The following is a 23,352-nucleotide window of genomic DNA, read 5'->3' as shown; positions in this document are numbered from 1 at the left end:
CCGCCCACAAAATATTTGGTCAGGGGGATTGGGATTGGGATTTGGGCAGTTGGGGAGAGAGTATCAGAAGTCAGGATTCTGTCGTACCAATCAAATTGTCAGGGCGGACTTTATACGATGATGGACAGATGACCAACCAACGCTTGAGTTGATTAGATAGATAGATTAGAAATCGAACCAAGATGGCGGCGTCTCGGGAGCTTAGTGGGACATATTTTATGTGATTTAAGCTATCTACACAACTTTTTTATGTCTACATTGACTCGGTTAGTTGTGTATGTACAACACGAATGTTGCCGAGGATTGAAGCGCTCTAGACCATTATTGATAGGTTATTGCTAACGCTTAGACAAAAAATCCATTGAAACACATAGTAGCTAGCTAGCCTTGCTGCTAATTAGTACGTGAGCAGGCATATCTCACAGATATTGACAGCGCATTAATTTTGAAAGAGGAACAGAGAAACGCGATCAAGGCATTTGTCGATCGAAAATATGTTTTTGCCGTCCTTCCTACGGGATCCGGTAAAAGTTTTAATGTATCAGATGGTCATACTATGTTGCTTTGATTGGTTGTAGGTATCCAATTGAGCGAAGAGGCATTTTTTTTCCTGGTTCGTTGAAACACGCCCCATAATCACAGCCCAATGGGCAGTATCAGACTCATATTCTGACTAGAATTATGAGTATGACATCGTCAGGCTATGAGTAAGCTAACCTTACAACAGAATGAATTTACCTAACAATACTGTGGGGTGCTGCAAACTGCAAAATAATGATGGTTGCAGTTCTAAATAATTTAATTACATTTCTGAATTTTTTTTTAGGCCTTATTGTCAGAGACCAAGTGGAGAAGAAGGCACATCTAACAAGATTATCGTTCTGCTTCTTTTGTTGCTTAAGACCTGTACTTAAAACGGCAACTCTATATCTGTGTCGTAATTTGCTTACAACATACTTTACTGCAAATAATCTATTCCCAGATGGCTATTAAAACAGTACTGTTTAAGCCTTTTGAAAGATAGCTGAATGTCAAAATGTATGCAAGTGGAGGATGTGACAATTGTTGCTACATTCCACATGGTACAATCCCAGTGCAGACCAACTGAAGAACAGCATTGAAATGAATCTGCTGTGTCTTGACCTTTTTTGAATGATTACTAGGAATTCTAATTTCTGCAGTGCATTCCAGTGTTATTCACTCACCTCAGTGGCCTTGGACTTGGTCTCTTCCAATGTGTGGACAAGTTCCACATTATCCAGCATGTTTCCAGTGGAAGTAGATAGTTCTCTGAGCAGCGAATCCTCCAGATCCTTCAGAAGGCGTTTGTTCTGACTAGTCTCCTGAATTAACCGCTCTCGCTGCTCCTCTAGCTCCTTCCGCTCAAAGCCAACAATCACACTAAGTAATTGGTCTTCCAGACCTTTAAGTGTAACTGGAAGAGAGATGATCATCCTTAGAAACTACTACAACTGTTAACAGTTAAAAACAGTAACAATAAAATACTTGATGGTTTTATTTATTGACTGATTGGTTTTATTTATATCACACAACAGGGACAGTGTGATATAAACAGTGTAATGGATGGAAATCTCAAATTAGCGTTGGCATAGATATGACAGACATGGTTTTTCTTACCTGTATAATTTATGACCATGGCTTTGCCAAACACAGCAGGGGAGTACTTGGGGTTGGACAGTTTGGTGTTAAGGTAGAGCTTGAAGTTGGGATCATAGTCCACTTCCTTGTCACCAAGGATAATCATCTGACGTCCCTCGGCCCCTTTGACATTCTTCTCCAGGACATTGTCTATGACAGGGTCAATGTACTCATCAACATCTTGGAAGAGGAAGGGAAAGCCGTACTTAATGGCCATCTCAAGCTGTTTCAGAAAGTCTGGGTCATTGAATGAAGAAATCTGGAAGAGCAAGCGAAATGGAAAAGCTTTATTTAGCCTGCTAAAGCCATGAATGTTAGCCGAATAGTAACACTTACATACTAGTTTGGGGTAAAGGAGATCAAGTCATAGAAATGTTGCCAAGTTCTCCTATTCTAAGGACAATGGAACATAATGGAGTGTGGAACTTGATGAACTACAACTACGGATTAACTGAGCAAATACATGGAAATACCACTTCTAGGAGATTTGCAGGTTTTGTAGGATAATGTTATCTGAAAGATATTGCAAGTGATATTTATGGTCATTGTATTTGGTAGAGATTTTCTGGTCTTTAAAAGATTCTTTAATATACCAAATCTGTCACTAGAGAGGGTAGCAAAAGATTGGTCATTCTACTACAAAGATATCACAAATGGAAAGAGTCTCAATTGCAATATTTTGCTGCGGAAAGACCACAGAATTCATCAGTGGAAAAAAAGTGGTCCATAGATCTGAATGATACATTCAAATTAGGTAGCTGCCAATCCAGGGGCTTTCCTATAGGCCAGAGTGAGAGATAGGGTCCAGAGATAACAGGTAATGCCACTGTGCCCTTATCCTTGGCATTTCACCGTAGTGACATATAACCTCTTTTAAATACTCCATGCAGCTTGCAGCCAAACATAGACAATAGCCAATCATTAACCCTTGGGAAACAATATTCCTCTTGAGGACTTAAACTAAAATCTTGCACATTTCAGTCTTTGAGTCGGGAAGCAGCTGGTATAACGATCCACCCATTAGCAAATGAGGGCTATTATATGCGTATATATGATAGGGGCATGGCAGGTAGAAAAGAGGATAATTGTGAGTAAGTTATATTCGTTTCACTAGCTCTTGTATTGAATGCTGTTGATTAACTTACTTTGTGTTAAGTAATTATACTGATTATTAACTTTGCGTTAAGTAATAATACTCACTATTAACATCTATCTGACTTAAACATGTACAGAGAACTGGTTTGGTTCCACCATAGATTATAGTAGTTTGTAAAATTCAAATAGCATTAACAACAACAACAAATGTGAGCAGGTAATAAAAGTGTGCCTTAAGGTTGTTCTTCTCCTCCTTCTTCTTGATCCAGTTTAGGGCCTGCTGCTGGGGGTCGATGCACATGGGGAAGCGGCTCGCTCTGGTAGTGAGAATGCCATTCTGCACTGACAACTCATCAGGAGGAAGGCCCTCTGAGCCCCACCTGAAGAAGAAACACAGTAGATGTATGAAATCACAACACCCAAATTCAACAAATTATTTATTTGTGATTTGTGATGGATTGCGATATTGCACTTTCCTCCATCAATTGGATGTCATTTAAGTTTAGCATATCAGTCTACTATATCTTTCACACTTAGTGATGATTATTGTAAATGACAACTCACCTACTAATCTCCACTTCATCTGTGAGCAGACTCTCCACTCTGAAGGGCTGGCTGAGAGGAATCTTTCTCTCAAGTACGTCTATTTGCCACACATCATACACCATCTCATTCCTGAAGTCCCAGCTGAAAGCTCCCTCGTAGCTCAAGAAGGCTGCACATATCAAACAATCACCCAGAAGACGAATGCGCCGCACTTTAAGTTCCTCCAGGTCATCTGTCCAGCTGCTCATAGGAACAGACCCAAAAGATAATCTTGAGAACTCAGAAACAAACAGTATCAATAATGTGATAATTAGACACACCCGTATAGTCATTTGTTACGCTGTTAACATATATTCTTGTCATATTCATGGGAGCACTCAACTGCATTATATGCATGTCATTTTACCAAAGTTACTAGAGTGTGTGGGTAGTGTTTTTGTTCAGTTTAGTAACAGCTCATTCATTTTAATATAATTGAAACTAATATAACAATATGTATACAGAGTAAATAACTGAAAGTAATAGTAACAGTACAATAAAACAATACCCCCAATAATTTAAAATAAATAGATAGACGATATGTCACAAAAATGACTATGTTGTTTGAACAGGGCTATATAATTTCCAAAACAGGAGCAAGAAGCTGGATTCCTTTTTCTTTAAAATGATTGAGAAAGGGATTTTATATTTAAAATGTCCTCATGGAGCCCCTTCATGAGTATTTTGCTTTCATTAATTTAAGAAAGTAGAGTACATCTTAAATCCTTTCCACTTAAAGGCACCCAGTGCAACTTTATATAAACATTCAATGAAAAAGAAACATTCAATTTCTAGTCTTTTTTACACGTAGTAAGTTTCAATAACTCCATACCATTACATATCGACATTCAAGGAGCAAAGATGAGACGTCGTTGTGCGGTGAGAACTGATAGAAAATCGTAAACAACAACAATCGCCGGTGGGGAGAGGCCATTTTTCCATTGACTGGAATCCTGCTTTATTTATTGTAGGTCACAAAAAATAAAGAAAATAGCGGCGATTGTTGTTGTTATCGATTTTCTATCAGTTCTCACCACACAACGACGTCTCATCTTTGCTCCTTGAATGTCGGTATGGAGTTATTAAAACTTACTACGTGTAAAAAAGACTAGAAATGTAATGTTTATTTTTAAGCCTCGAAAGTTGCACTGGGTGCCTTTAAGCTCAGAATGCTTAAAAATAAACATTTAATAAACACAAGGAGTGTAGCAAACAGCTTCTGCCTCCGATGGTATAACAGGGTCACCAACGAGAGCTATGAATGAGCAGGGTGCGATTTGCCGGGGGGGATGGTGGGGATTTACCCCCCCTCTGTTTTTTACATCCCCACCTCAGCTGGATGAATTTCATACATGGGGGGGGTATTAAATTATTCAATTATTAAAAAGACAATGAAAAAACAGACAGGTTGTGACAGCGTTTTCTTACACTTGCTTACATCGCTGGCACTAACGTTCACCTTACCCGAACTGTCGGCATTCTCAGAATTCGCGAACGTCCCCATGCACATAAACTCATCGCTGTTAATGGGCCGGACGTGCGCTCGTTCCCTGCTCAAAAGTTCGCAGAGATGTGGATAAAAGAAGGGCGACACGCTGCAGATGACACGCCAACTGGGAAGCCGAAAGGGCCACACGAAGTCTGACATCAGAGCAAACTATTCGCTCAGTGATTAAGTTTTGTTTTACAGTCTGAATGAGTTGCCCATTGGCCTTATGTTCACCTGATCGGCCCATTTCCGGTCCTGAAACTTTTTCTCTTTTGATGGTGCGGTCCTGAAACTAAATTAGGCATCTCCTAGTAACCTGTTTCAGAAAAAAATATATTTCATGTAGGCTATTTTATATACTGTTCAAAATGTAACCTAATAGTGTCTATTGTTAATTTGAAGAGAATTAGGCCTATGTATTGCTTGTTTTTTTTTCATGATAAAAAAAAAAAAAAAAACATCCCCCCCTCTGGTTTTTGGACAAATCGCACCCTGTGAATGAGCACAGGTCAATGGATTTGTTCATCCAATCAGATTGCAGGCTATGGAAGCCTGATTACCCATTAGCTGCGGAGTAGACAAATTGATCAGGTAAACACCAGTATCACCACAGTAAAAAGGTGCTTCGTTCCACAGTCAAAAATGTACACTGATGTGACATCAAAAAATAAAAACGATTTTGATCTAGTTAGAGCAAAAAGTAATGGGCCTCATTCTCGAACGCAATGCAACACAGATACAGTGAAAATTTGCTATGAATATAACTTTTAGTATGTGAAGCTCTTTCACCAACCGTTCATTCTCTGAGCCCAGGCCAGAGATAAGCTTGTCAGCAGCAATGAGCCTTCTCTCCATCACTTCAGCTTCATCCTGTAATAGCTGCTTCTCACTCATAGCAGCCTCATATTTGTCTCCCAGTGCCCCCAACTCTTTCTGAATAGCAGACAGCTCATTTTGGATCCTCTCCAGTTCACGCTTACTCTGGAAGAAGTTCTTTTCTAACCGTGCCACCTGTAGTAAAGAGGGAAGTGTTAGTCATTTACATGACTGCAGTATTTCTTTCAAAAATACACATAGGCCGAATCTCGATTCTTCTCCTTGCCCCTTTTGCTTAATCTGGTCTTAGTCTTAACCCTAGCACTTGCAAGTGTTGGGCCAAGGGCTGAGATCTTTCCCCTATGAAATGAGACGCCACTAGGTTTCGGGTACGTCATGCGTGACTGTATGAGCTATGAAACTAGCGATTTAAAAAAAAGTCTAATGAAGAACATGGTTGCAAATATATATGTATACAACTGTGTAGAGCACGAAACAAGACTGTCGTCATTTTTAAATTAATTATAAGCCAAAAATACTTACATGTAGTGTATTTAGCATGATAGCTGGCAAGCTACCATATAAGCCAATGGAGTGGTGGTATACGCGCTAAATGTATCCTAAAACTACCGTTTGAAAGCTTCAGTTAAGACCTAAAATACTATACATCGTTCGAGTAGCACATTTCAGATCAAACCGAGTCATTATAAACATATAAAAAGTTGTGTAGATAGCTTTATTCATGTAAAATATTCCTCGCTTCAAGCAGCCATGTTTTTTTGAAAATTCCCGAGCTGGTTTCGCGGTGTGCTCTGGGATAGCCCTTGGAGTTAAGGTAGCCCTCCGATCATCTCAAAAACGAGGGCCATACACCCCTTAACCTTACCCCTTAATCTTGATCAAGTTGGGTATTGAGACACCACTAGCTCTCACATGAACGCGCAATTTCAAGGGTAAGGGGTAAGATAAGGGGTAAGGGGAAGTATTGAGATTGGGCCATAGTAAGTCTACTTGGTCTGCATCACATGGGGTTGAATTGAGAGACTATGAAGCATAATAATCCAACCACCACAAATGTATACATTTGCACTGATAAAGGTTGCCTAGTTAATGTTTACACTACTGCAAACAGCTTGCTTGAGCATCAATCTGTAGGCTATACAGTACTCAATAATGAAGTATTATCCTATTAACTGAAAAATAACTACTTGGCCTATTTCCCAATTGTAACCTCTTTTGAGGACGCAGCAGCACTTGTCATTACTTTGCTTGCTTGCAGTGGCTGAATTGTTGTCACTGAAGAATGAAGGACGTTTGCCAGTCTGTTGAAAGGGGCAGTGTGGTGTGATGTGGTGTGTTGTGGTATGCAGTAAAGGAAGGGGACGGGGACTCAACCTTTTTACATTGCATAATAACAAATGAGTACACTACACTCTGTTCTCTACACTACACTACATTGTGTTGTTTTTTTCAACCCAAACACTGGGTTGAGACTGTTGGGTCATTTTGTTGGGTCACTTTAACTTCTTCTGGGTTGTTCTCTGTAACCCAGCCGCTGGCTAGGTGGTTGAAGACAGTGCTGGCTGGATCACTTTAATTCAGTTGTTTCATTATTTGAGCTTTAACAAGTTACTAATGCAGTTGACAGCCAATTTGACTTAGCCTCAAACAGCCTCAAATAGCCTCAAACAGATAACATTAAGCCTAAACTTGTTAAACGCCATACGAGTGTGTCATTCTGATGAAAAGCCTATTTTCACAGTGGCATGTTAGTCCAAACCAATGATTGTAAAAAAGAGTTGAGCCTCTATATTAAGTTTATGGTCCAAATCACACACTTGGATCCCCAAAGATGGACATCAAATTCTTGCTATGGAACAAGATCTACTCTAGCTATTCCCGGCTAACCTAAATTACTTATGCCCATCTATTTGGTTTGATTTACAGGTTTAACATTACACCAAAAATGTATGGAACAATTGGCCCTCATGATGGAAACCCAGAGAGCAAAAAAGACACAGCGACGGATCTGTGCCGGATCCAAAAAACGGTTTGGCCTGGATCCGCCAACCAGATCAATTCCTTACTCTAAACTCACATTGGCCCAAAAGTGGCCTGGATCCACATAATGGATCTGAAGCAGATACAAGCCAGCACTGGGGTCCGGCTCCATTTCATTATGGTCCTCCGCCTTCCAAATACAGCATGGATCCGCTTTCTAGATCTCAGCCCATTTACTAAGCTGGCCAAGTCATAACGTTACATTTTCCCAATAACTCAATTTGTTGGCTAATGTAGCTAGCTAATACCAAACACGGCTTTTCATAGCCTGCTGTTCCTCTTTTTTAATTATTTCAAGGAGGTCTGTGTCTGGACTGCAACTGATAGCGTGGAATCTTTCCCTGGTCATAAACCTCCTTATAAAAGGAATCTGTCAGATATGATCAACTTTCCAGAAATCTTGGACCCAGGAAACATGGACAATGTCCATAATTATAGGAATACCACAAAATCGAAAAATGTCTGTAAACCCTAAAGGTGTCCATTTTCCTTATGAGTTATAGCACAGGGTGGCAATGACCTCTGTGGAGAAAAACAGCTGAAGTACTGAATAGCACATATTCTTATTATTGCTGTTGCCTTTGTACTGAATACTATGTCTGGCTTTGTGCTGTATAGTATATCTGGCTTTGTACTGAATAGTATATCTGGCTTTGGTTTCAATGTTTTGTAGTTAGGAGACAAGTATTAAAAACAGGTCTCGGACTCCAGAGGACTAAACAGTTTTTTTGCACAGCACTGTTTTAATGAGTGTTTTAATGTCAATGACTACACTGTTGTAGATGCATGATTTGTAGTTTCTCACCTTCTCTCGTTTTGGTTTGATCTCTCTGGCAACATCACAGTAGCCCATGACAGCCTCCACAAACTTCAGCATCCCTGAGCCAGCTCTACTGATTCCCTGCATTTCCTCTAAGGTGGTGTTCAGATGTTTCAAGAAGCCTGGTGGAAAATATGAACAAAACGGGAAAAAACATGGTAGATTTGCATACATAACTGGAGAAAAGCGTGTTAAAATGATACATTTACCCAAACTGACACTCAACATGTACACCAGTGTTCAAAAATGCAGTTTCCCTTCAATGTTTCTTATTTCTGACTGATTTAAAGGTACGGCATCACATGTTTACATAACGACATCTGAAATGTCCCACTGCATGAAAAGAATGGATTTGATTGAGGAAACTCAACCATCCTGAGTGTATCTCACCTCGAACAGTCTTGACTTGGCTAGCACTGATCGAGTCACAGTCCATCTCCATCAGAGAGCGCAGGAAGTTGGCCTCAGACATCATGCCCTTAGCCGATTTCCAGTTGATCTCCTTGTACCCACGCATAACCAGGATGCACTCACATACCACCTGCACCTGTTTAGGTGGTTTGGCGAATGATCTGTACATACGTAAAAGAGTATGAGTGCAAAGCAAGCTGCCATATGAAGATAACAGACCATGATGAAAAGCAACATTGAAGCAGTTTTTACAAAGTTACAAACATTTTACCACTGTAAGTATAAGTGATTTAAAGCTTTCATCTAGAAAATCTTCAAAATGGTAGCAGAGTAAAGTCTATGCATTTAACAGCTTATTACATATTTAAGAGTAAGAATCTATTCAATCAATTGGGGTGATAACACAACACTTTGCCTTGCAAGCACTGCAATAAATCTGAGAGCTAACATACACATACTGTACAGTGGGGGAAATAAGTACTGTATTTGAACCCCTGCCGATTTCACAAGTTTGGCCACTTGCAAAGAAATGTGTGATCTAAAATTTTAATGGTAGGTGTATTTTAACAGTGAGAAACAGAATATCAACCACCAGAAAACTGCATTTTATAATATTTATGACTTTATTTGCATTTGATGCAGAAAATAAGTATTTGAACCCCCAACCAAACAGCAAGAATTCTGTCTCACAATGATCACTTATGTGCCCAAGAAGCACACAGATTAGTCCTCATTAGGTCTAACAAGGTTCACCTGATCTCAACTGGTTACATTTATAAAAGAAACCTGTCCAAAGAATCATACTTCACACCTTCAACCTCACCACCATAGGCAAGACCAAAGAGTTGTCCAAGGACGTCAGAGATAAGATTGTAGACCTGCGCAAGGCTGGAATGGGATACAAAACCATTGGCAAGCAGCTTGGTGAGAAGCAGACAACTATTGGTGCGATTATTCGTAAATGGAAGCAACACCAAACAACTGTCAACTGCTCTAGGTCTGGGGCTCCATGCAAGATATCCCCTCGTGCGGTATCAATGATCATCCGAATGGTGCAGAATAACCCCAGAACTACACAGGGGAGTTTGTGAATGTTCTTAAGGCAGCTGGGACCACTGTCACCAAGAAAACCATTAACAATACACTACGCTGTAATTTTTTGAAGTACTGCAGCACTCGCAAGGTCCCCCTGCTCAAGAATGCACATGTACAGGGCCATCTGAAGTTTGCCAATGCACACTTGAATCATTCTTAGGAGGATTGGGAGACAGGATGTGGTCAGATGAGACCAAAATCAAGCTCTTTGGCATCAACTCGACTTGCCGTGTTTGAAAGGGGGAAGAATGCTGAATATGACCCCAAGAACACTATACCCACAGTCAAGCATGGAGGTGGAAACATTGGGCCTCATTCTCGACAGCACACCAACAGACTTTAACTGTCTAAGGTCTATATCCCTGGTACGGGATATTTTTATTTTTTTGTCAAAAAAATGTAAAGCTCCGCGAGTTTTCGTCTTAGAGACATAAAAAGAACAACCACGGAAACATTGAACCCTTTTCTTTTATAATATATACAGTTCAAAATTTTAAAATAAATAAGCACTTTGTCAGGGGAATAGAACTGATGTGTTGCACTTTCTAGTATCTGAGTGGGGTTTCTGCTGCTAAGGACCCACCCATTAGCAAATGACAGCTATTCATATGATAAGGAGATGGTGATTCAGTGATCTCCATTGGGTCATGATGGGGCAAGATTCACTCCGGGGGGTTTGGGCCACAAAGACATTCTAGGGCCATTAGGATATGGCCTTTGTCTTTGCGAGAGGTGTCACAGGTTTGTTCACACCAACTCATCAATATGCAATTGTAGGGGCACAGATTTAGGAATGGTACAGGACACTCTGAAATTATAAATATGTGGTAGTGAAACAAGACATACTTTCTGAATGCTAAACTAACATGTGTTTAGCCAACACCTATGTTTACAAGGCTCAGAAATAAAAAGTCTTGTGAATAAATCTTTACAATGTGTTTATGTACAAAGTCTGAGCACCTCTGAAACAAGGTTTTTCCAAGGGTAGTATGTTTACATTTGATTTAAATTAAACTTTTTTTTACTACACTCCTTTTACTTACATGATATTATTGCTGAGGTCGTCTAGAATAGAATCATATATTCCATTTGTGCATCAATGTTTTAAGTTAAGCAAAATGTACAAAAACATCAAGGCATGTCAGACAACTTAGAAAAGTCTAAAAGGCCTTGGACCTTAGAGTGTTAAGAAGGACTTTCTTCTGAACTCCACTTCGGTGGATTTAGGAAAACATTTGCCATTCTCGATAGTTTTCTCATCTGGGATTTCTTCTGAACTTCAGAAGACTTTCAGAACGCGAAATAGCAGTCGTAACTCTGCCGGAATCTTCTCAAATGCGATTCCTCAAATAACCACAAGATGGTCAACGGGGCGTTCACGTCAACTCTACATACAGACATCCTCGGATTAAAATAATTATAAATACGAGAATATTTGTATCATTAACAATTACGCTTCACATTTATAGTCATGATTCTACGAGGCATTGTGATGTATTTAGCTAGGGGTTCAATGTTTAGCTAGGGGTTCAAATACTTATTTTCTGCTTCAAATGCAAATAAACTCATAAATGTTATAAAATGCAGTTTTCTGGATTTTTTTTGTTGATATTCTGTTTCTCACTGTAAAAGTACACCTACCATTACAATTCTAGATCACAAATTTATATGCAAGTGGCCAAACTTGCGAAATCGGCAGGGGTTCAAATACTTATTTTCCCCACTGTACCCTACATCAGTAGGATACAGTTCAGGTTTAGAGTCAGACAACTCTGCAGGTATCAACTAAATCAACATAATACCTTTAAGTCTTTTTAAAAGACTTTATTGCTAAGTTGTACAACATCAGACTTGTCATGGCCCTGGAGAGTGATGAGTATGACTCATGAGTCTGACCTGATCTCAGTGACATCAGACTTGTCATGGCCCTGGAGAGTGATGCGTATGGACTGATGACTCTGACCTGATCTCAGTGACATCAGACTTGACATGGCCCTGGAGAGTGATGCTTATGACTCATGACTGACCTGACCTCAGTGACATCAGACTTGTCGAGGCCCCGCAAGGCGATGGGTATGCCTCATGACTCTGACCTGATCTCAGTGACATCAGACTTGTAGAGGCCCTGGAGAGTGATGCATATGACTCATGACTGACCTGATCTCAGTGACATCAGACTTGTCGAGGCCCTGCAGGGCGATGCGGGCTGCCTCCAGAGCTGGCAGGGCTTCAGCCAGAGAGCTCTCTGCATCCTTCTTCTCCACTGCAATCACCTTGTTCTGCACCTCAATCTCTTTAGCTTTGTCCTCTGCCAGCTTTTTCTTTTCCTCAGCTGCATTGAACAAAAAGTTTCTTTGGTTAGGTCTGTAAATTCATCCACACAATTTAGTATTTCTCTATATGTGCAGTTTTCGGCTATCGATCTACCTCCATCAGCCACCAGCAGTTATGCCATATAATTACTATCTGATTCTACAAACGCACTACACAGGATATTTACAGTCGCACAATTGTTGACACTTTTTATTCTATAGAGTGATTTAACAGATGCTGTTTAATGAAAGCATGCCAACCTGCATGCTTGCTGAGAAATAAAACATTATAGGAAAACTGTGTGGCAATACAATGTTTTTTTCTTTCTTCATACTGACCCACAGTAGTGTTAATGGAGATCTCCTGCAGTAAGATTTCACAGGCTGTGGATTTTTCAGCCAAGACCACTTTCTGCTCAGCGAGTTTGGTATTGAGTTCAGCTAGCTGGACACTAGCCTCCTCAAGTTTATCCAGACCTCCCTCGAGGCGCTTACACTGAGCTGTAGCACACATACACACAAAAGAGTACATTATTCAGTCAAGAGACTTGTGACAAACTAGATACTCAAATCTACATGTCTCTTTAACCATCTGAAGTAGGCTGCATTGTTGGAAAAGCTGAGAAAAATTATTTTAATTGTCATTTTTTGAACCTTTGCACCACATTATCATGACACTTTTAAAAGCATGCGAGCAAGCCAATTAGTGATTTCTTTCAATATAGTTGGCCACATCACTCTGTCAAAGCTTTTCTTAGATTTTTGAGAGGATGGTCCATCCTGTACCAGAGAACTACATAGTGCCTAGTCTGGGCAGCTACTGGGACAGGTATGCTTATCTGTCCTTCACATGACCAAATACCATGACAATTCATTTTTAAGATGATACCAAACTAGTACCTAATAAAAATGTTCCTCAGAAAGGGACGAATTGCTGCATACTGCTGCTTTTAAAGTTTTTCCTTCCAATAAAAACTATCCATATAATAAGTGAAGTGTGCAGGTTTGCACATCTCTCAGTCATTGTTGCGGTAAGACAGAGTAAACATCCATCCCTTCTATTCACTTGCTAAAGACGTAGTTTGGATTATATAAGCAGTATGTTTTTGCACACATGCCAGCAAAAGTAAAAAATAAATAAATAATAATAAAAAAAAAAAAATGCTTTTACAGTTACAGGTTATTTCATAGTGAAGTAGTATTTGAAAGTACAAATACTAATATTAGATGAATACTACTTATTTACTTACTTGCTTATACATATTCCTGAGATTCTACCAAATGCCAAACAAGTTTATGTTTAAACTTATAGTAAAACAGATTCCATGGTGTTAACTCATTGTTTAAAGCTCCTTGACGGGAAGTCAATAATACCCTCAGTCACACGTCAGTCCAACAATGCTTGGTCCTCTTTCAGTTCTTGGAAAGCTTAAGAAACTTTCAGTGAGTGTCAAAATCAAAGCTCTCACCAAGAATGTATTGGTCTTTATCTTCCAGCAAATTGGAGTAGGTGTTGATGAAATCCAGGTAGTTCTTTGGGGTAACATAGTTACTACGGCGGAGCTTCTGGAGGAACTTCTTGCTGTGATCCCCCACAGAGGCGTGCACCATACACACATGGCCTATGACGGCCTCAGCATGCTCCTCTGGAACCATGGGGTTCTCACCTAAGGGAGAGCATCAGGGGGTCAGCATAGGTACTCTGACACTTTACACTTACAAACATCAATGACATTGTATATCCAGAAACCTTATGAAAGCTTTGACTAACTGTAAGTGGTGGATTTAGTGAGAGAGACAACTTATCATTTCCAATTTATGATCTGTTAAAGGTAGGAATCTGTTTAGTACATACCCAAAAAGGTCTGTGCCACAGCATATAATGCTTGAGGAGGCCAGGGTAGGAACCAGTCAATACCTGTGTTATTCACGAGACCTGAGGTATACCAGAAATACAAGATTACAGACACATTCAATGAGCACCAAAACAATGAATACCTCAGATCATCCAAAAAAAATACAGTTCAAACTCTTGTACCTGGAAAGTTCCTGCATCGTGTTCTAAGGGTGTCCCCTACTGGAGACATTCCTAAGACAACATGAAGATTGCTGGCACTCTTGTTCACAAAATACTGCCACACACTTTCCTTCGATGGACCAAATCCCATTTTCATGGCCTCATCACGGATCTGTCCTAAAACAGACTCCTTCTCATCGTCCAAAAACAGTGCCGGGACCATCCCTTAAAAGAAAAAGATTTAAAAATAAACAAGATAAAAGATTTCTTCCAATCAAGGCCATGAAGACTAAAGTTTTTTTTTTGCATGAAAATGCATCCATGACATTTAAACTACAGATGCATATAATAATACTAATAACAATCACCATCATCATTGACATTCTCCCCTCTGTTTCTATGCTGTTAAACCGGGTATTTGAATATGATGGGAGGAGGAAGCAATCAGGAAAATGTGAAGATGCAGATAGATAACCAACAACTTAAATGCTATTTATGAATGCATTCATTTTTCTTCATTTTGAAAATGTTTAGGCCTGTAAAAGAACTCTCAACAGGTCCTGACTATCCACCACTGGTGTGATCCTTTCCCTACATTGCAGATTATGCATCTTTTAAATGTTCCAACATTTTGGACTGGTCTGAAAAAAGAATAGCACCTATAGCTGACCCTGAAAATAGCCTTGCAAAAAAAGCCTTTTGGGGGTTTTGTCTGTGTGTGTATTCCTTACCTTTATAAATCATGAATGAATATAAGGGGAAAATAATAACAGTGCTTCACATTCCAAAAGGACAAATGGAAAAGACATTTTCACAGGTAACTTTGAAATATGTATGAAACTTAGTCAAAGTGTTTTCACAGAGAAGGATAAGAAAACTAAGATTTGTAGCTAATTTTAGCTTGTGATAATTGACATAACTACCTGAGGTCAGCATGTTATTCAGGAGCTCCAGGAAACCCTCCTCAGCCACATGAGCATCAGTAAAGAGGAACACAGTTTTCTTGTTCTCAATCCCCAGCTTCAGGTACAAAGTCTTTAAATCGTCACGGAAGGATGTCTCATTGTAACCTCTGCTCAGCACAATCTCAAATACCTTTAAAAAAAAAAAAAAAACAGACAAGAAAACGATAAAAGCAACACTCTCAAAACTGGATTAGCAAAGCAGTATAGCAATCAGGTTAAAAAGAATAAAGAAATAATAATTTTACTGATTAAGCTTTCACTTAATAGATGGGTGCATTATGGTACATTACCTCACATCCTGCAGTAAAGGCAGCCAGTTTGGTAAGTGACTGCTTGCCTGATCCACCCACCCCAACCAAAAGTGCATGTCCACGGTCCATACGGATAATGCGATGGATCCGGGTCAGGTGCTCCAATGCATCGTCAAACAAAACCAAATTCATTCGGGTCTTGAATTCATTATATTCCTCAAGAATCTCCTGCAGCAAAAAAAGTTACATGTATCAAGTACGTGGTAAAGAGGTGGTGTTTGCTTTCCTTTCATTTCTGAATTTTCATTACCTGGAACAATGCTTTAGAAGCATCATAATCCTGTATGTCCTCATAGACACGGGGTTCAGCCTCGTTTAGGGCTGCCCTGTAATCACCAAACAGGATGGGATCTCTCATGGCTGACTCCAGGTCTGCTGAGAAGTGTTCTTCTATGAGGGTCTTTACATGTTTCTGAACCTGCACATAAAAAACATCTCGGTTATAATTATAACCTCGGTTACCTGTGTAAAGGGACCAGATGTGACGGATGGGAAATGACGCATTCATTGACCAATCGAAGCACTTTCTATTCCCGCCGGAAGGCCGAATTGCGACAAATCACTGCCCTGAGCCCGCCCCCTCAGGTCCCCATATATTGGGGGTGATTACGTCACCCATTCTCTGAAGACTCTGAGCCTTTGAGCCTATCAGAAGAAAAAACACGCACTGTGCACGCAGCCTTAGTCACATCTGGTCCCTTTACTCAGGGAACCGAGGTTATAATTATAACCGAGATGTTCCCTATCGCAGTTGGGACTGCGATGTGACGGATGGGACCGAGTCTAACCCCGCATGCAACAGTGTCGGCCAACATATATGCACACGCCAACTCATTCGCCTTGCCCTCAGAGAGGTTCATGTGGCGGTGGCAGTGTGCCTTATACGGGGAATTAATTCAATATAAGTGAAACGGGATCACCGATCCCTTGCTTGTGAAAACATACACCCATCTGCGCCATCCGCCTTTAATTCATAAAGGGAGATGGTCACACAATTGATAAGCATATTCGCAGGTTGCATATGATCACAGATCACTCGCGTGCAATACACTATGCAGGAAACCAGGCTCTGCCACATCCAACATGTAGTAATTAATAAAGGTGTGGCGAGAGCTCCAGCTTGCAGCTTTGCAAATGTCATCCACTGTAACGCCCTTAAACAGGGCCCAGGATGACGAAACCCCACGAGTTGAATGCGCACGAAGCTTCTCCGGGGGTTCCAATGACAAACTTGTATAGGACAAAGTGATGGCCTCCACCAGCCACCGGGAGAGGCTTGACTTTGCCAGAGGTTTGCCTTTGGCGCTTGCACTAAAGCATACGAATAACTGATCTGATTGCCTGAATGAACCAGTGCTCTCTACATAAGTGCGTAGAGCGCGCACTGGACAGAGCTTGTGCAAACGCTCCTCCTCTGCAGATGTGAAAGGAGGGGGGCGAGAATACGGTCAACTCAATGACCTGGTTACGGAACGGAGTTGTCACCACCTTGGGAGTATATGCTGCGTTAGGCCGCAATACTACCCTATCCCCGGCAATCGGAAACTGAATGCACGACGGGCTGACACACAGCGCTTGCATGTCACCGACGCGCTTCGCTGACACCAATGCCAGGAGCAGCGCGTTTTTGAAAGAAGCAAACTTTATGTCCACCGTTTCTAAGGGCTCGAACGGGGGACCCGTGAGCGCCCGTAACACCACAAGCAAATCCCAAGAGGGAAATAGGTGCCTGACAGGCACTCTAAGACGCCTTATCCCAGCCATAAAGCGCGAAGCCAATGGATGATTACCGGGAGATGTGCCGTTAATGCCAATATGGCAGGCGGAAATAGCTGCTAAATACACTTTGATAGTAGAAGCCGCCTTTCCCTCATCAAATAATTGTAGTAAGAATTCTAGGATGATGCCCAAAGCGAAATCAATAGGGTCATGCTGACGTGCAGCGCACCATCGCTCGAACATGCACCACTTGAGCGTATACAGAGATCGGGTAGACGTTGCCCGAGCGCTCTGTATAGTATTCACCACTGAATCCGACAGGCCTGATGCTAAGAGCCTGTTCCTCTCAGGAGCCAGGCCCTGAGCCGCCACAGCTCTGGCCTGGGGTGCCAGACCGTCCCGTGAGCTTGCGAGAGGAGATCTCTGCGCAGAGGGAGCTCCCACGGAGGTTGCACTGACAATCTGATTAAGTCCGCTAACCATGGTTGACTGGGCCAATGGGGCGCTACTAATATCAGCTCTAAACCCTCCTCCTCCACTCTGCAGATGACCTGATGTAGTAGAGGGATCAGAGGGAATGCGTAAAGACGCATGTTGGGCCATTGCTGGCTAAGCGCGTCTACGCCTAATGGAGGGTTGTCGCCTCCTAGCGAAAACCACAGAGGGCAGCAGGCGTTTTCTCTGTTTGCAAACAAGTCTACCTGTGCCCTGTAAAACCGTAGCCAAATCTGGTCGACCACCTGACAGTGAAGGCACCAGTCTGCTGCTTGAGGGTTGCCTCTCGACAGGTCGGCTCCGTAATTGAGATGACCTGGTATATGCAATGCTCTGAGAGAGCGAATGCGCTTCGCTGCCCACAGGAGCAGTCGGTTTGCCCAATGGTAAAGCACAGGGGAGCATAACCCCCCTTGGCGATTTATGTATGCCATGGCGGACGTGTTTTCCGTCCTGACGAGAGCATGACGCCCGCTTAGTATGTGTATGAAATGCCGAAGCGCTAGAAAAATCGTTCGCAGTTCCAACACATTTATATGTGATGCGGCTTGCGTTGATGACCAGCGCCCGTTCACAGAATATCCTTCGCATATCGCACCCCAGCCGTCTATTGAGGCGTCTGTGGTGACGATAACGCAGCGCGTCACTGTGCCCAGAGGAAACGGGGTTCACCATACGGCCAGGGCCTGCCAGCATCTGCGATCCACCGTGATCAAGCGAAACTTGTCTTTGGTGGAGCTGAGCTTTAAAGACAGATACCACGCCTGAAATGGTTGCGCATGTAGCATTCCGAGTGGGCGTGCCACTGCCGCGGCTGCCATCAACCCCAACAGCTTCTGACAGCGAAGGGATGAGACCTTTTGCCCTAGTCTGAACAGCTGCACACATTCTCTGATGGCATCTATTCGTGCTGGCGACAGACACAACGTCATTGAGACGGAGTATACTGTCATGCCCAGAAAATGCACTAACTGCTGAGGACGCAACAAGCTTTTCTCTTCGTTCAGTATGAATCCGAGGCGGTACAGGTGTGCCACCACAAGATGGCACTCTTGCACCGCCTCTGCCTCTGAGCGAGAAGCCAGCAGCCAATCGTCCAGATAATTGAATAAGCGAATGCCTATTCTTCTTAATGGGGCAATGGCAGCTTCTACGCACTTTGTGAACACCCTCGGAGCTAGGGAGAGACCAAAGGGGAGTGCATGGAATTGGTAAGCTATTCCGCCGAATGCGAATCTCAGATATTTGCGGTGTCTGGGATGAATCGGTATATGGAAATACGCATCCTTGAGATCTATCGTGATCAGCCAATCGCTCGGCTTTATGAACTGAATCAGACGGCGTGGAGTCAACATTTTGAACTTCAGCGGCATGAGTGATTTGTTCAGTACACGTAGATCTAATATAGGGTGATAATTCCCGTCCTTTTTGAGGACGAGGAAATACTTGCTGTAATTGCCCGAGTTTGTGTTCTCTGGCAACACTACGCTTATAGCCCTTTTCACGAGTAACGCATCTATCTCCTGTTGAATGAAATGTGCGCGAGCTTGTGGCACCCTTGATTGAATTACACCCGTGAACTTGGGAGGAGGTCTGTCGAACTGCAGTGTGTAGCCCTTTGAGACTGTCCTCAGCACCCAGGGCGAGACTGCGCATGCGCGCCAGCCCAAAACGCAGTCTGCAAGCCTGGGGCTTACATTGAATTGGTCGGATCTTAGTCCGCTCATAACCAATCTGTCTAAACCTTGATCTGACCCCACTCCCAGGGAGGACGGTGGATTTGGGTTTTCCCCCTCATGGTTTGAATAAAAAATTGGTTTTGCGAGTGCAACGGGTACATCGCGGGAGGGGAAAAGCAAGCTTGTCTTGTGTCTGCGCAGGTGTGGTTTGCCCTGACGAGGACTGCGGTGGAACACGTTGACTGCCCCGCAGCTAGGTAAGACTTCTCGGCCAGAACCGCCATATGTCTCGCGCTCTTCGTGGGTAGCACGGGTTTCTGGCCGAGGAGCATCGTCGGGGAAGCAGGCGAGAGATAACCTGCTACGGTGTCCTCCACTGTTGAGAAGGAGAGATAGCCCCTCTCTTTCGCACGGTCCAGTCGGAGGTATTCCGCAAACCCCGGAAATGGAGCGCGCCCTGAGTAGGGCGCAGCCCATGAGGTTTCCAGCTCCTCGTGAACCTCCTCGAAGAAGGGAATATCCGAGGAAGCTGGCAGGGTTGGGCCACCATAGTACTCCCCGTCCAGCAATGCAGAACGCACGCTGGGCGGGGGAGGGAGGGGGAGACCAAGCCGGCTCGGCGCCCTCCTCGCTACTTCGTGTAGCTGGTGGCCCAGGTTCCGGGAGAGCGCTGCAGTCACCCAAAACCATGTCTGTGTCCTTGTCCGAGTCGTTCTCGAACGATTCATCCAGCAGACTCTCTCCTCCGGCGTCAACGTCCAACTCGTCCAACTCGAACTCGACAGCGGCTCAGCGGCCACCGCAGTCACCGCGACTGGGGCCACCGTGCGCGCTGGGGAAGAACAGGAGGACCCAGCGAGTTCCCGAAGGAAACCGCCTGGCCCCTGCTGCTCCCAGGGCGAGGGGAGCCTCGTCCGACCGGGGACACCACCCCGGACGGAACAGGCTGCGCCCCCGGACGACTGTCCTCTCTCTCCCATAGAGAGAGGCGCCTCGTGATTCGTGCCGTCGTGGTCGCGGCACAGAGCGCACATGCGGGAGGGATATCCCCGGACAACGCCGCCTCAGCATGTGCTCTACCCAGGCAGAGCACACAGCAGCGATGTCGGTCTCCCTTCTCGCGGGGATGACCACAGTCTGGGTAGAGTTTGGTCATCATAAATCTGAAAAAGAGATACAAATTAGCAAGAGCTATAACAACGTAGTACGTTGTAAGCAGTAGTGAGACGGCAAGTCGAGGACGAGCGTGGTCACCAGCTAGACAGCAGCTTGCTTAAGCGTAGAATATTCTTGTAGCACTCAGAGCTAGTAAGGGAATGAATCCGCAACTCACCAACTCGAAAGAGTAATTTTGCACACAAAGACAAAGGATACGCAAAGCGTGTAGAGTTTTGTTCTGACGGTCCGTAGCCTCAAAGGCGAAGTTGTCAAAGAGAATGGGCGACATAATCACCCCCAATATATGGGGACCTGAGGGGGCGGGCTCAGGGCAGTGATTTGTTGCAATTCGGCCTTCCGGCGTGAATAGAAAGTGCTTCGATTGGTCAATGAATGCGTCATTTCCCATCCGTCACATTACAGTCCCAACTGCGATAGGGAATTACTGCACCTTCAAACCTAACTGCATTTGATGAAACTTGGCACTGAAAAACCTTTGCTATAGAGAGTGACTCACCAGTGTTTTATCAGTTGTGTTGATGAGTCTGTCATGGAACACTCTGAGACATTCATTTCTCCACACACGAACGAACTGGGTGACTGTAAGAAACCTACAAAAAGGCAGTCATTTATATATGTTCATAGAAAAAAAAACCTCAATATTAATGATCAACAGTGATTTCAATTATTGACTTAAACGTGGAAGTGCAGCGCAGAGTATTCCACACCTCTCAGCGTTGGTCAGGGTCAAACCACTGTAGACCCGTGAGAGATCTCTGAGGTTGAAGATATAATGAAACTTGGAGGGTGTGGGTGGAAGGTCTTTAATGATCATTTTGTACAACTCCAAGGTGCAAAACGTCAGCTTGTCACAAATATTCTGGATGCAATCTTCAAATGACTAATATAGGAGGAAAAATAATTGAATTAGATATTATTTTCTATATTTGAAGTGTTACTTAAGCTCAATGGTAATGCACAGGTCACCTTGGTGTGGCCTTTGAGTATAGAGGAATAGATGACATTTAAAGCCTCTTCTGCAGGGAAGGGTATGTTGAATACACTGAAGAGGGAAACGAAACGTTGGTCTACTTCATTGCGGCCACCTCCAGCCTTGCCCATGGCAGCAATGAAACCCAGGTCCTTAAGGATCTTGTAGTTCAGCTCTTTTCCACGGTCATACATGCCCCCGCGGTCCAGTAGTAGCTTTAGCAAAGCAATGGGCTGCTGAGTACCATAGTCATCCACCTAAGAACATATACATAGACTGAGATGTTTCAAACCACTGGAAACCAAGAACACATCATAACTACGAGAGTACTGTTCCAAGTGGTTGGTGAGGGTAGGTGTTTCTAAAGTCATTTTCTACAGAAACTTAAACTAAAACAAACATCTTGAAATGAGTTATGCTTATACTTGGCTACATTTGGTTGATGGTTATACTTGGCTACTTTTGCTTACATCTCTTAAGGTGCCATTTGGCTAGCTCAACAAACTGGTAGCCAACGGCCAATGATATTTTGGCAGCCAATACATGCCTGTGATGTAAGGGTTGAAACCTAATGAAAATCTGCTTGGACCCCAATGATCGCTGCTTGCAGCTATATTAAAACACATTTTTATGATAGTGTATTTGCCTGTCCTGTTATAAATGTTGATACTCTACATATTTTTGCTTCAACTAATAATCCTACATTTTATACATACATGCATATTTCTCAAAACTGTGTAAATAAATGCCAAGTACATTGATAAAAAGAACCTCACATTGTTCTTTATGTATACATGTAAATTCCACAAACTGCACAAGAATGTATTTGCTCTCTTGGAATGGAAAATAAATTCTTATTTCAATACATTTTTGCTCATTCTTTGGCTTCGATTACTGCATGGGCCTAACCAGAGATGGGCAAAAATACATCAAAATGTATTTTGATACAAAATACAAAATACCCCTCCAATAAATGTATCAATATAAAATACAAAATACTGTTGCCAGAAAATGTAACAAAATACAATACATGTATTTTGTATTTTTAAAATAAAGGAAATACTTTTTCTGTTTTCAGAACATTCAGGTTTGGGCTATACAATGGCGTAATTTAGTTACCACAGGCCCAGGTGCAGGCTATTATGACGGGCCCTTGTCAGTGTTGTAAGGCAGTGGTTCCCAAACATTTGAGTCCCGTATCTTTTTTTTCATGTTTGTAACCGCCGCCACCACGCCCCTCCCCCCGCACACATATTCCGCCTAGTAAACCTGTCAGTGTAATGTTTTCGCTGAATATGAGTATACATCAATATTTTTGGCAATGCGACATGGTTTTCCAGAATATTTAGATTGACATAAATATGTCTATGGGCCCTGGCTATGGGGCTATATAATGTACACAAAGCTCTGGTGAACCCCGTAAAAAAGGAAGAACAGTCACAGAATGTCAGTGTAACTAAGCAAAGCTATTAAAAAACAACAACTTGATTGATTATGTATATATATATATATATATTTGCAGGCAGCAGCTGTGTAACTTTCATGTTTTTACAAAACAGGGCTCTCATTGCAATCTCTATGGCTTCCGGGAGGGCTATCCCCACCGTGCTTTCGTCAGACGTAATTGCGTATAAGGACATCATACGGCTTTGATCAAGTCACATTCTGTCAAGA

At 42.5% G+C, this 23,352-nt stretch overlaps 1 protein-coding gene across 1 annotated transcript in view; it reads right to left on the bottom strand.

Annotated features, from left to right (window-relative positions):
- The window catches only part of dnah10 (dynein axonemal heavy chain 10), a gene marked incomplete at both ends in the record, with an annotated part of 129,980 nt that overhangs the window by 15,861 nt on the left and 90,767 nt on the right, over positions 1-23,352 (bottom strand). Inside the window, 18 exons of the mRNA XM_080853872.1 lie at positions 1,206-1,435; positions 1,639-1,918; positions 2,987-3,134; positions 3,319-3,540; positions 5,622-5,839; positions 8,511-8,647; positions 8,916-9,097; positions 12,189-12,363; positions 12,683-12,844; positions 13,813-14,010; positions 14,199-14,279; positions 14,382-14,585; positions 15,284-15,455; positions 15,616-15,804; positions 15,887-16,054; positions 21,205-21,298; positions 21,416-21,588; positions 21,675-21,935. Of these exons, the coding sequence (XP_080709998.1) occupies positions 1,206-1,435; positions 1,639-1,918; positions 2,987-3,134; positions 3,319-3,540; positions 5,622-5,839; positions 8,511-8,647; positions 8,916-9,097; positions 12,189-12,363; positions 12,683-12,844; positions 13,813-14,010; positions 14,199-14,279; positions 14,382-14,585; positions 15,284-15,455; positions 15,616-15,804; positions 15,887-16,054; positions 21,205-21,298; positions 21,416-21,588; positions 21,675-21,935 (3,294 nt within the window). The remainder of the gene's footprint in view (positions 1-1,205; positions 1,436-1,638; positions 1,919-2,986; positions 3,135-3,318; positions 3,541-5,621; positions 5,840-8,510; positions 8,648-8,915; positions 9,098-12,188; positions 12,364-12,682; positions 12,845-13,812; positions 14,011-14,198; positions 14,280-14,381; positions 14,586-15,283; positions 15,456-15,615; positions 15,805-15,886; positions 16,055-21,204; positions 21,299-21,415; positions 21,589-21,674; positions 21,936-23,352) is intronic.

The sequence above is a fragment of the Sprattus sprattus genome (genome assembly GCF_963457725.1).
Source record: "Sprattus sprattus genome assembly, chromosome: 16".
Classification (NCBI taxonomy): Eukaryota; Metazoa; Chordata; class Actinopteri; order Clupeiformes; family Clupeidae; genus Sprattus; species Sprattus sprattus.
The sequence above is the reverse complement of the archived record's forward strand: the minus strand, read 5'-3'. Positions and strand labels throughout refer to the sequence as shown.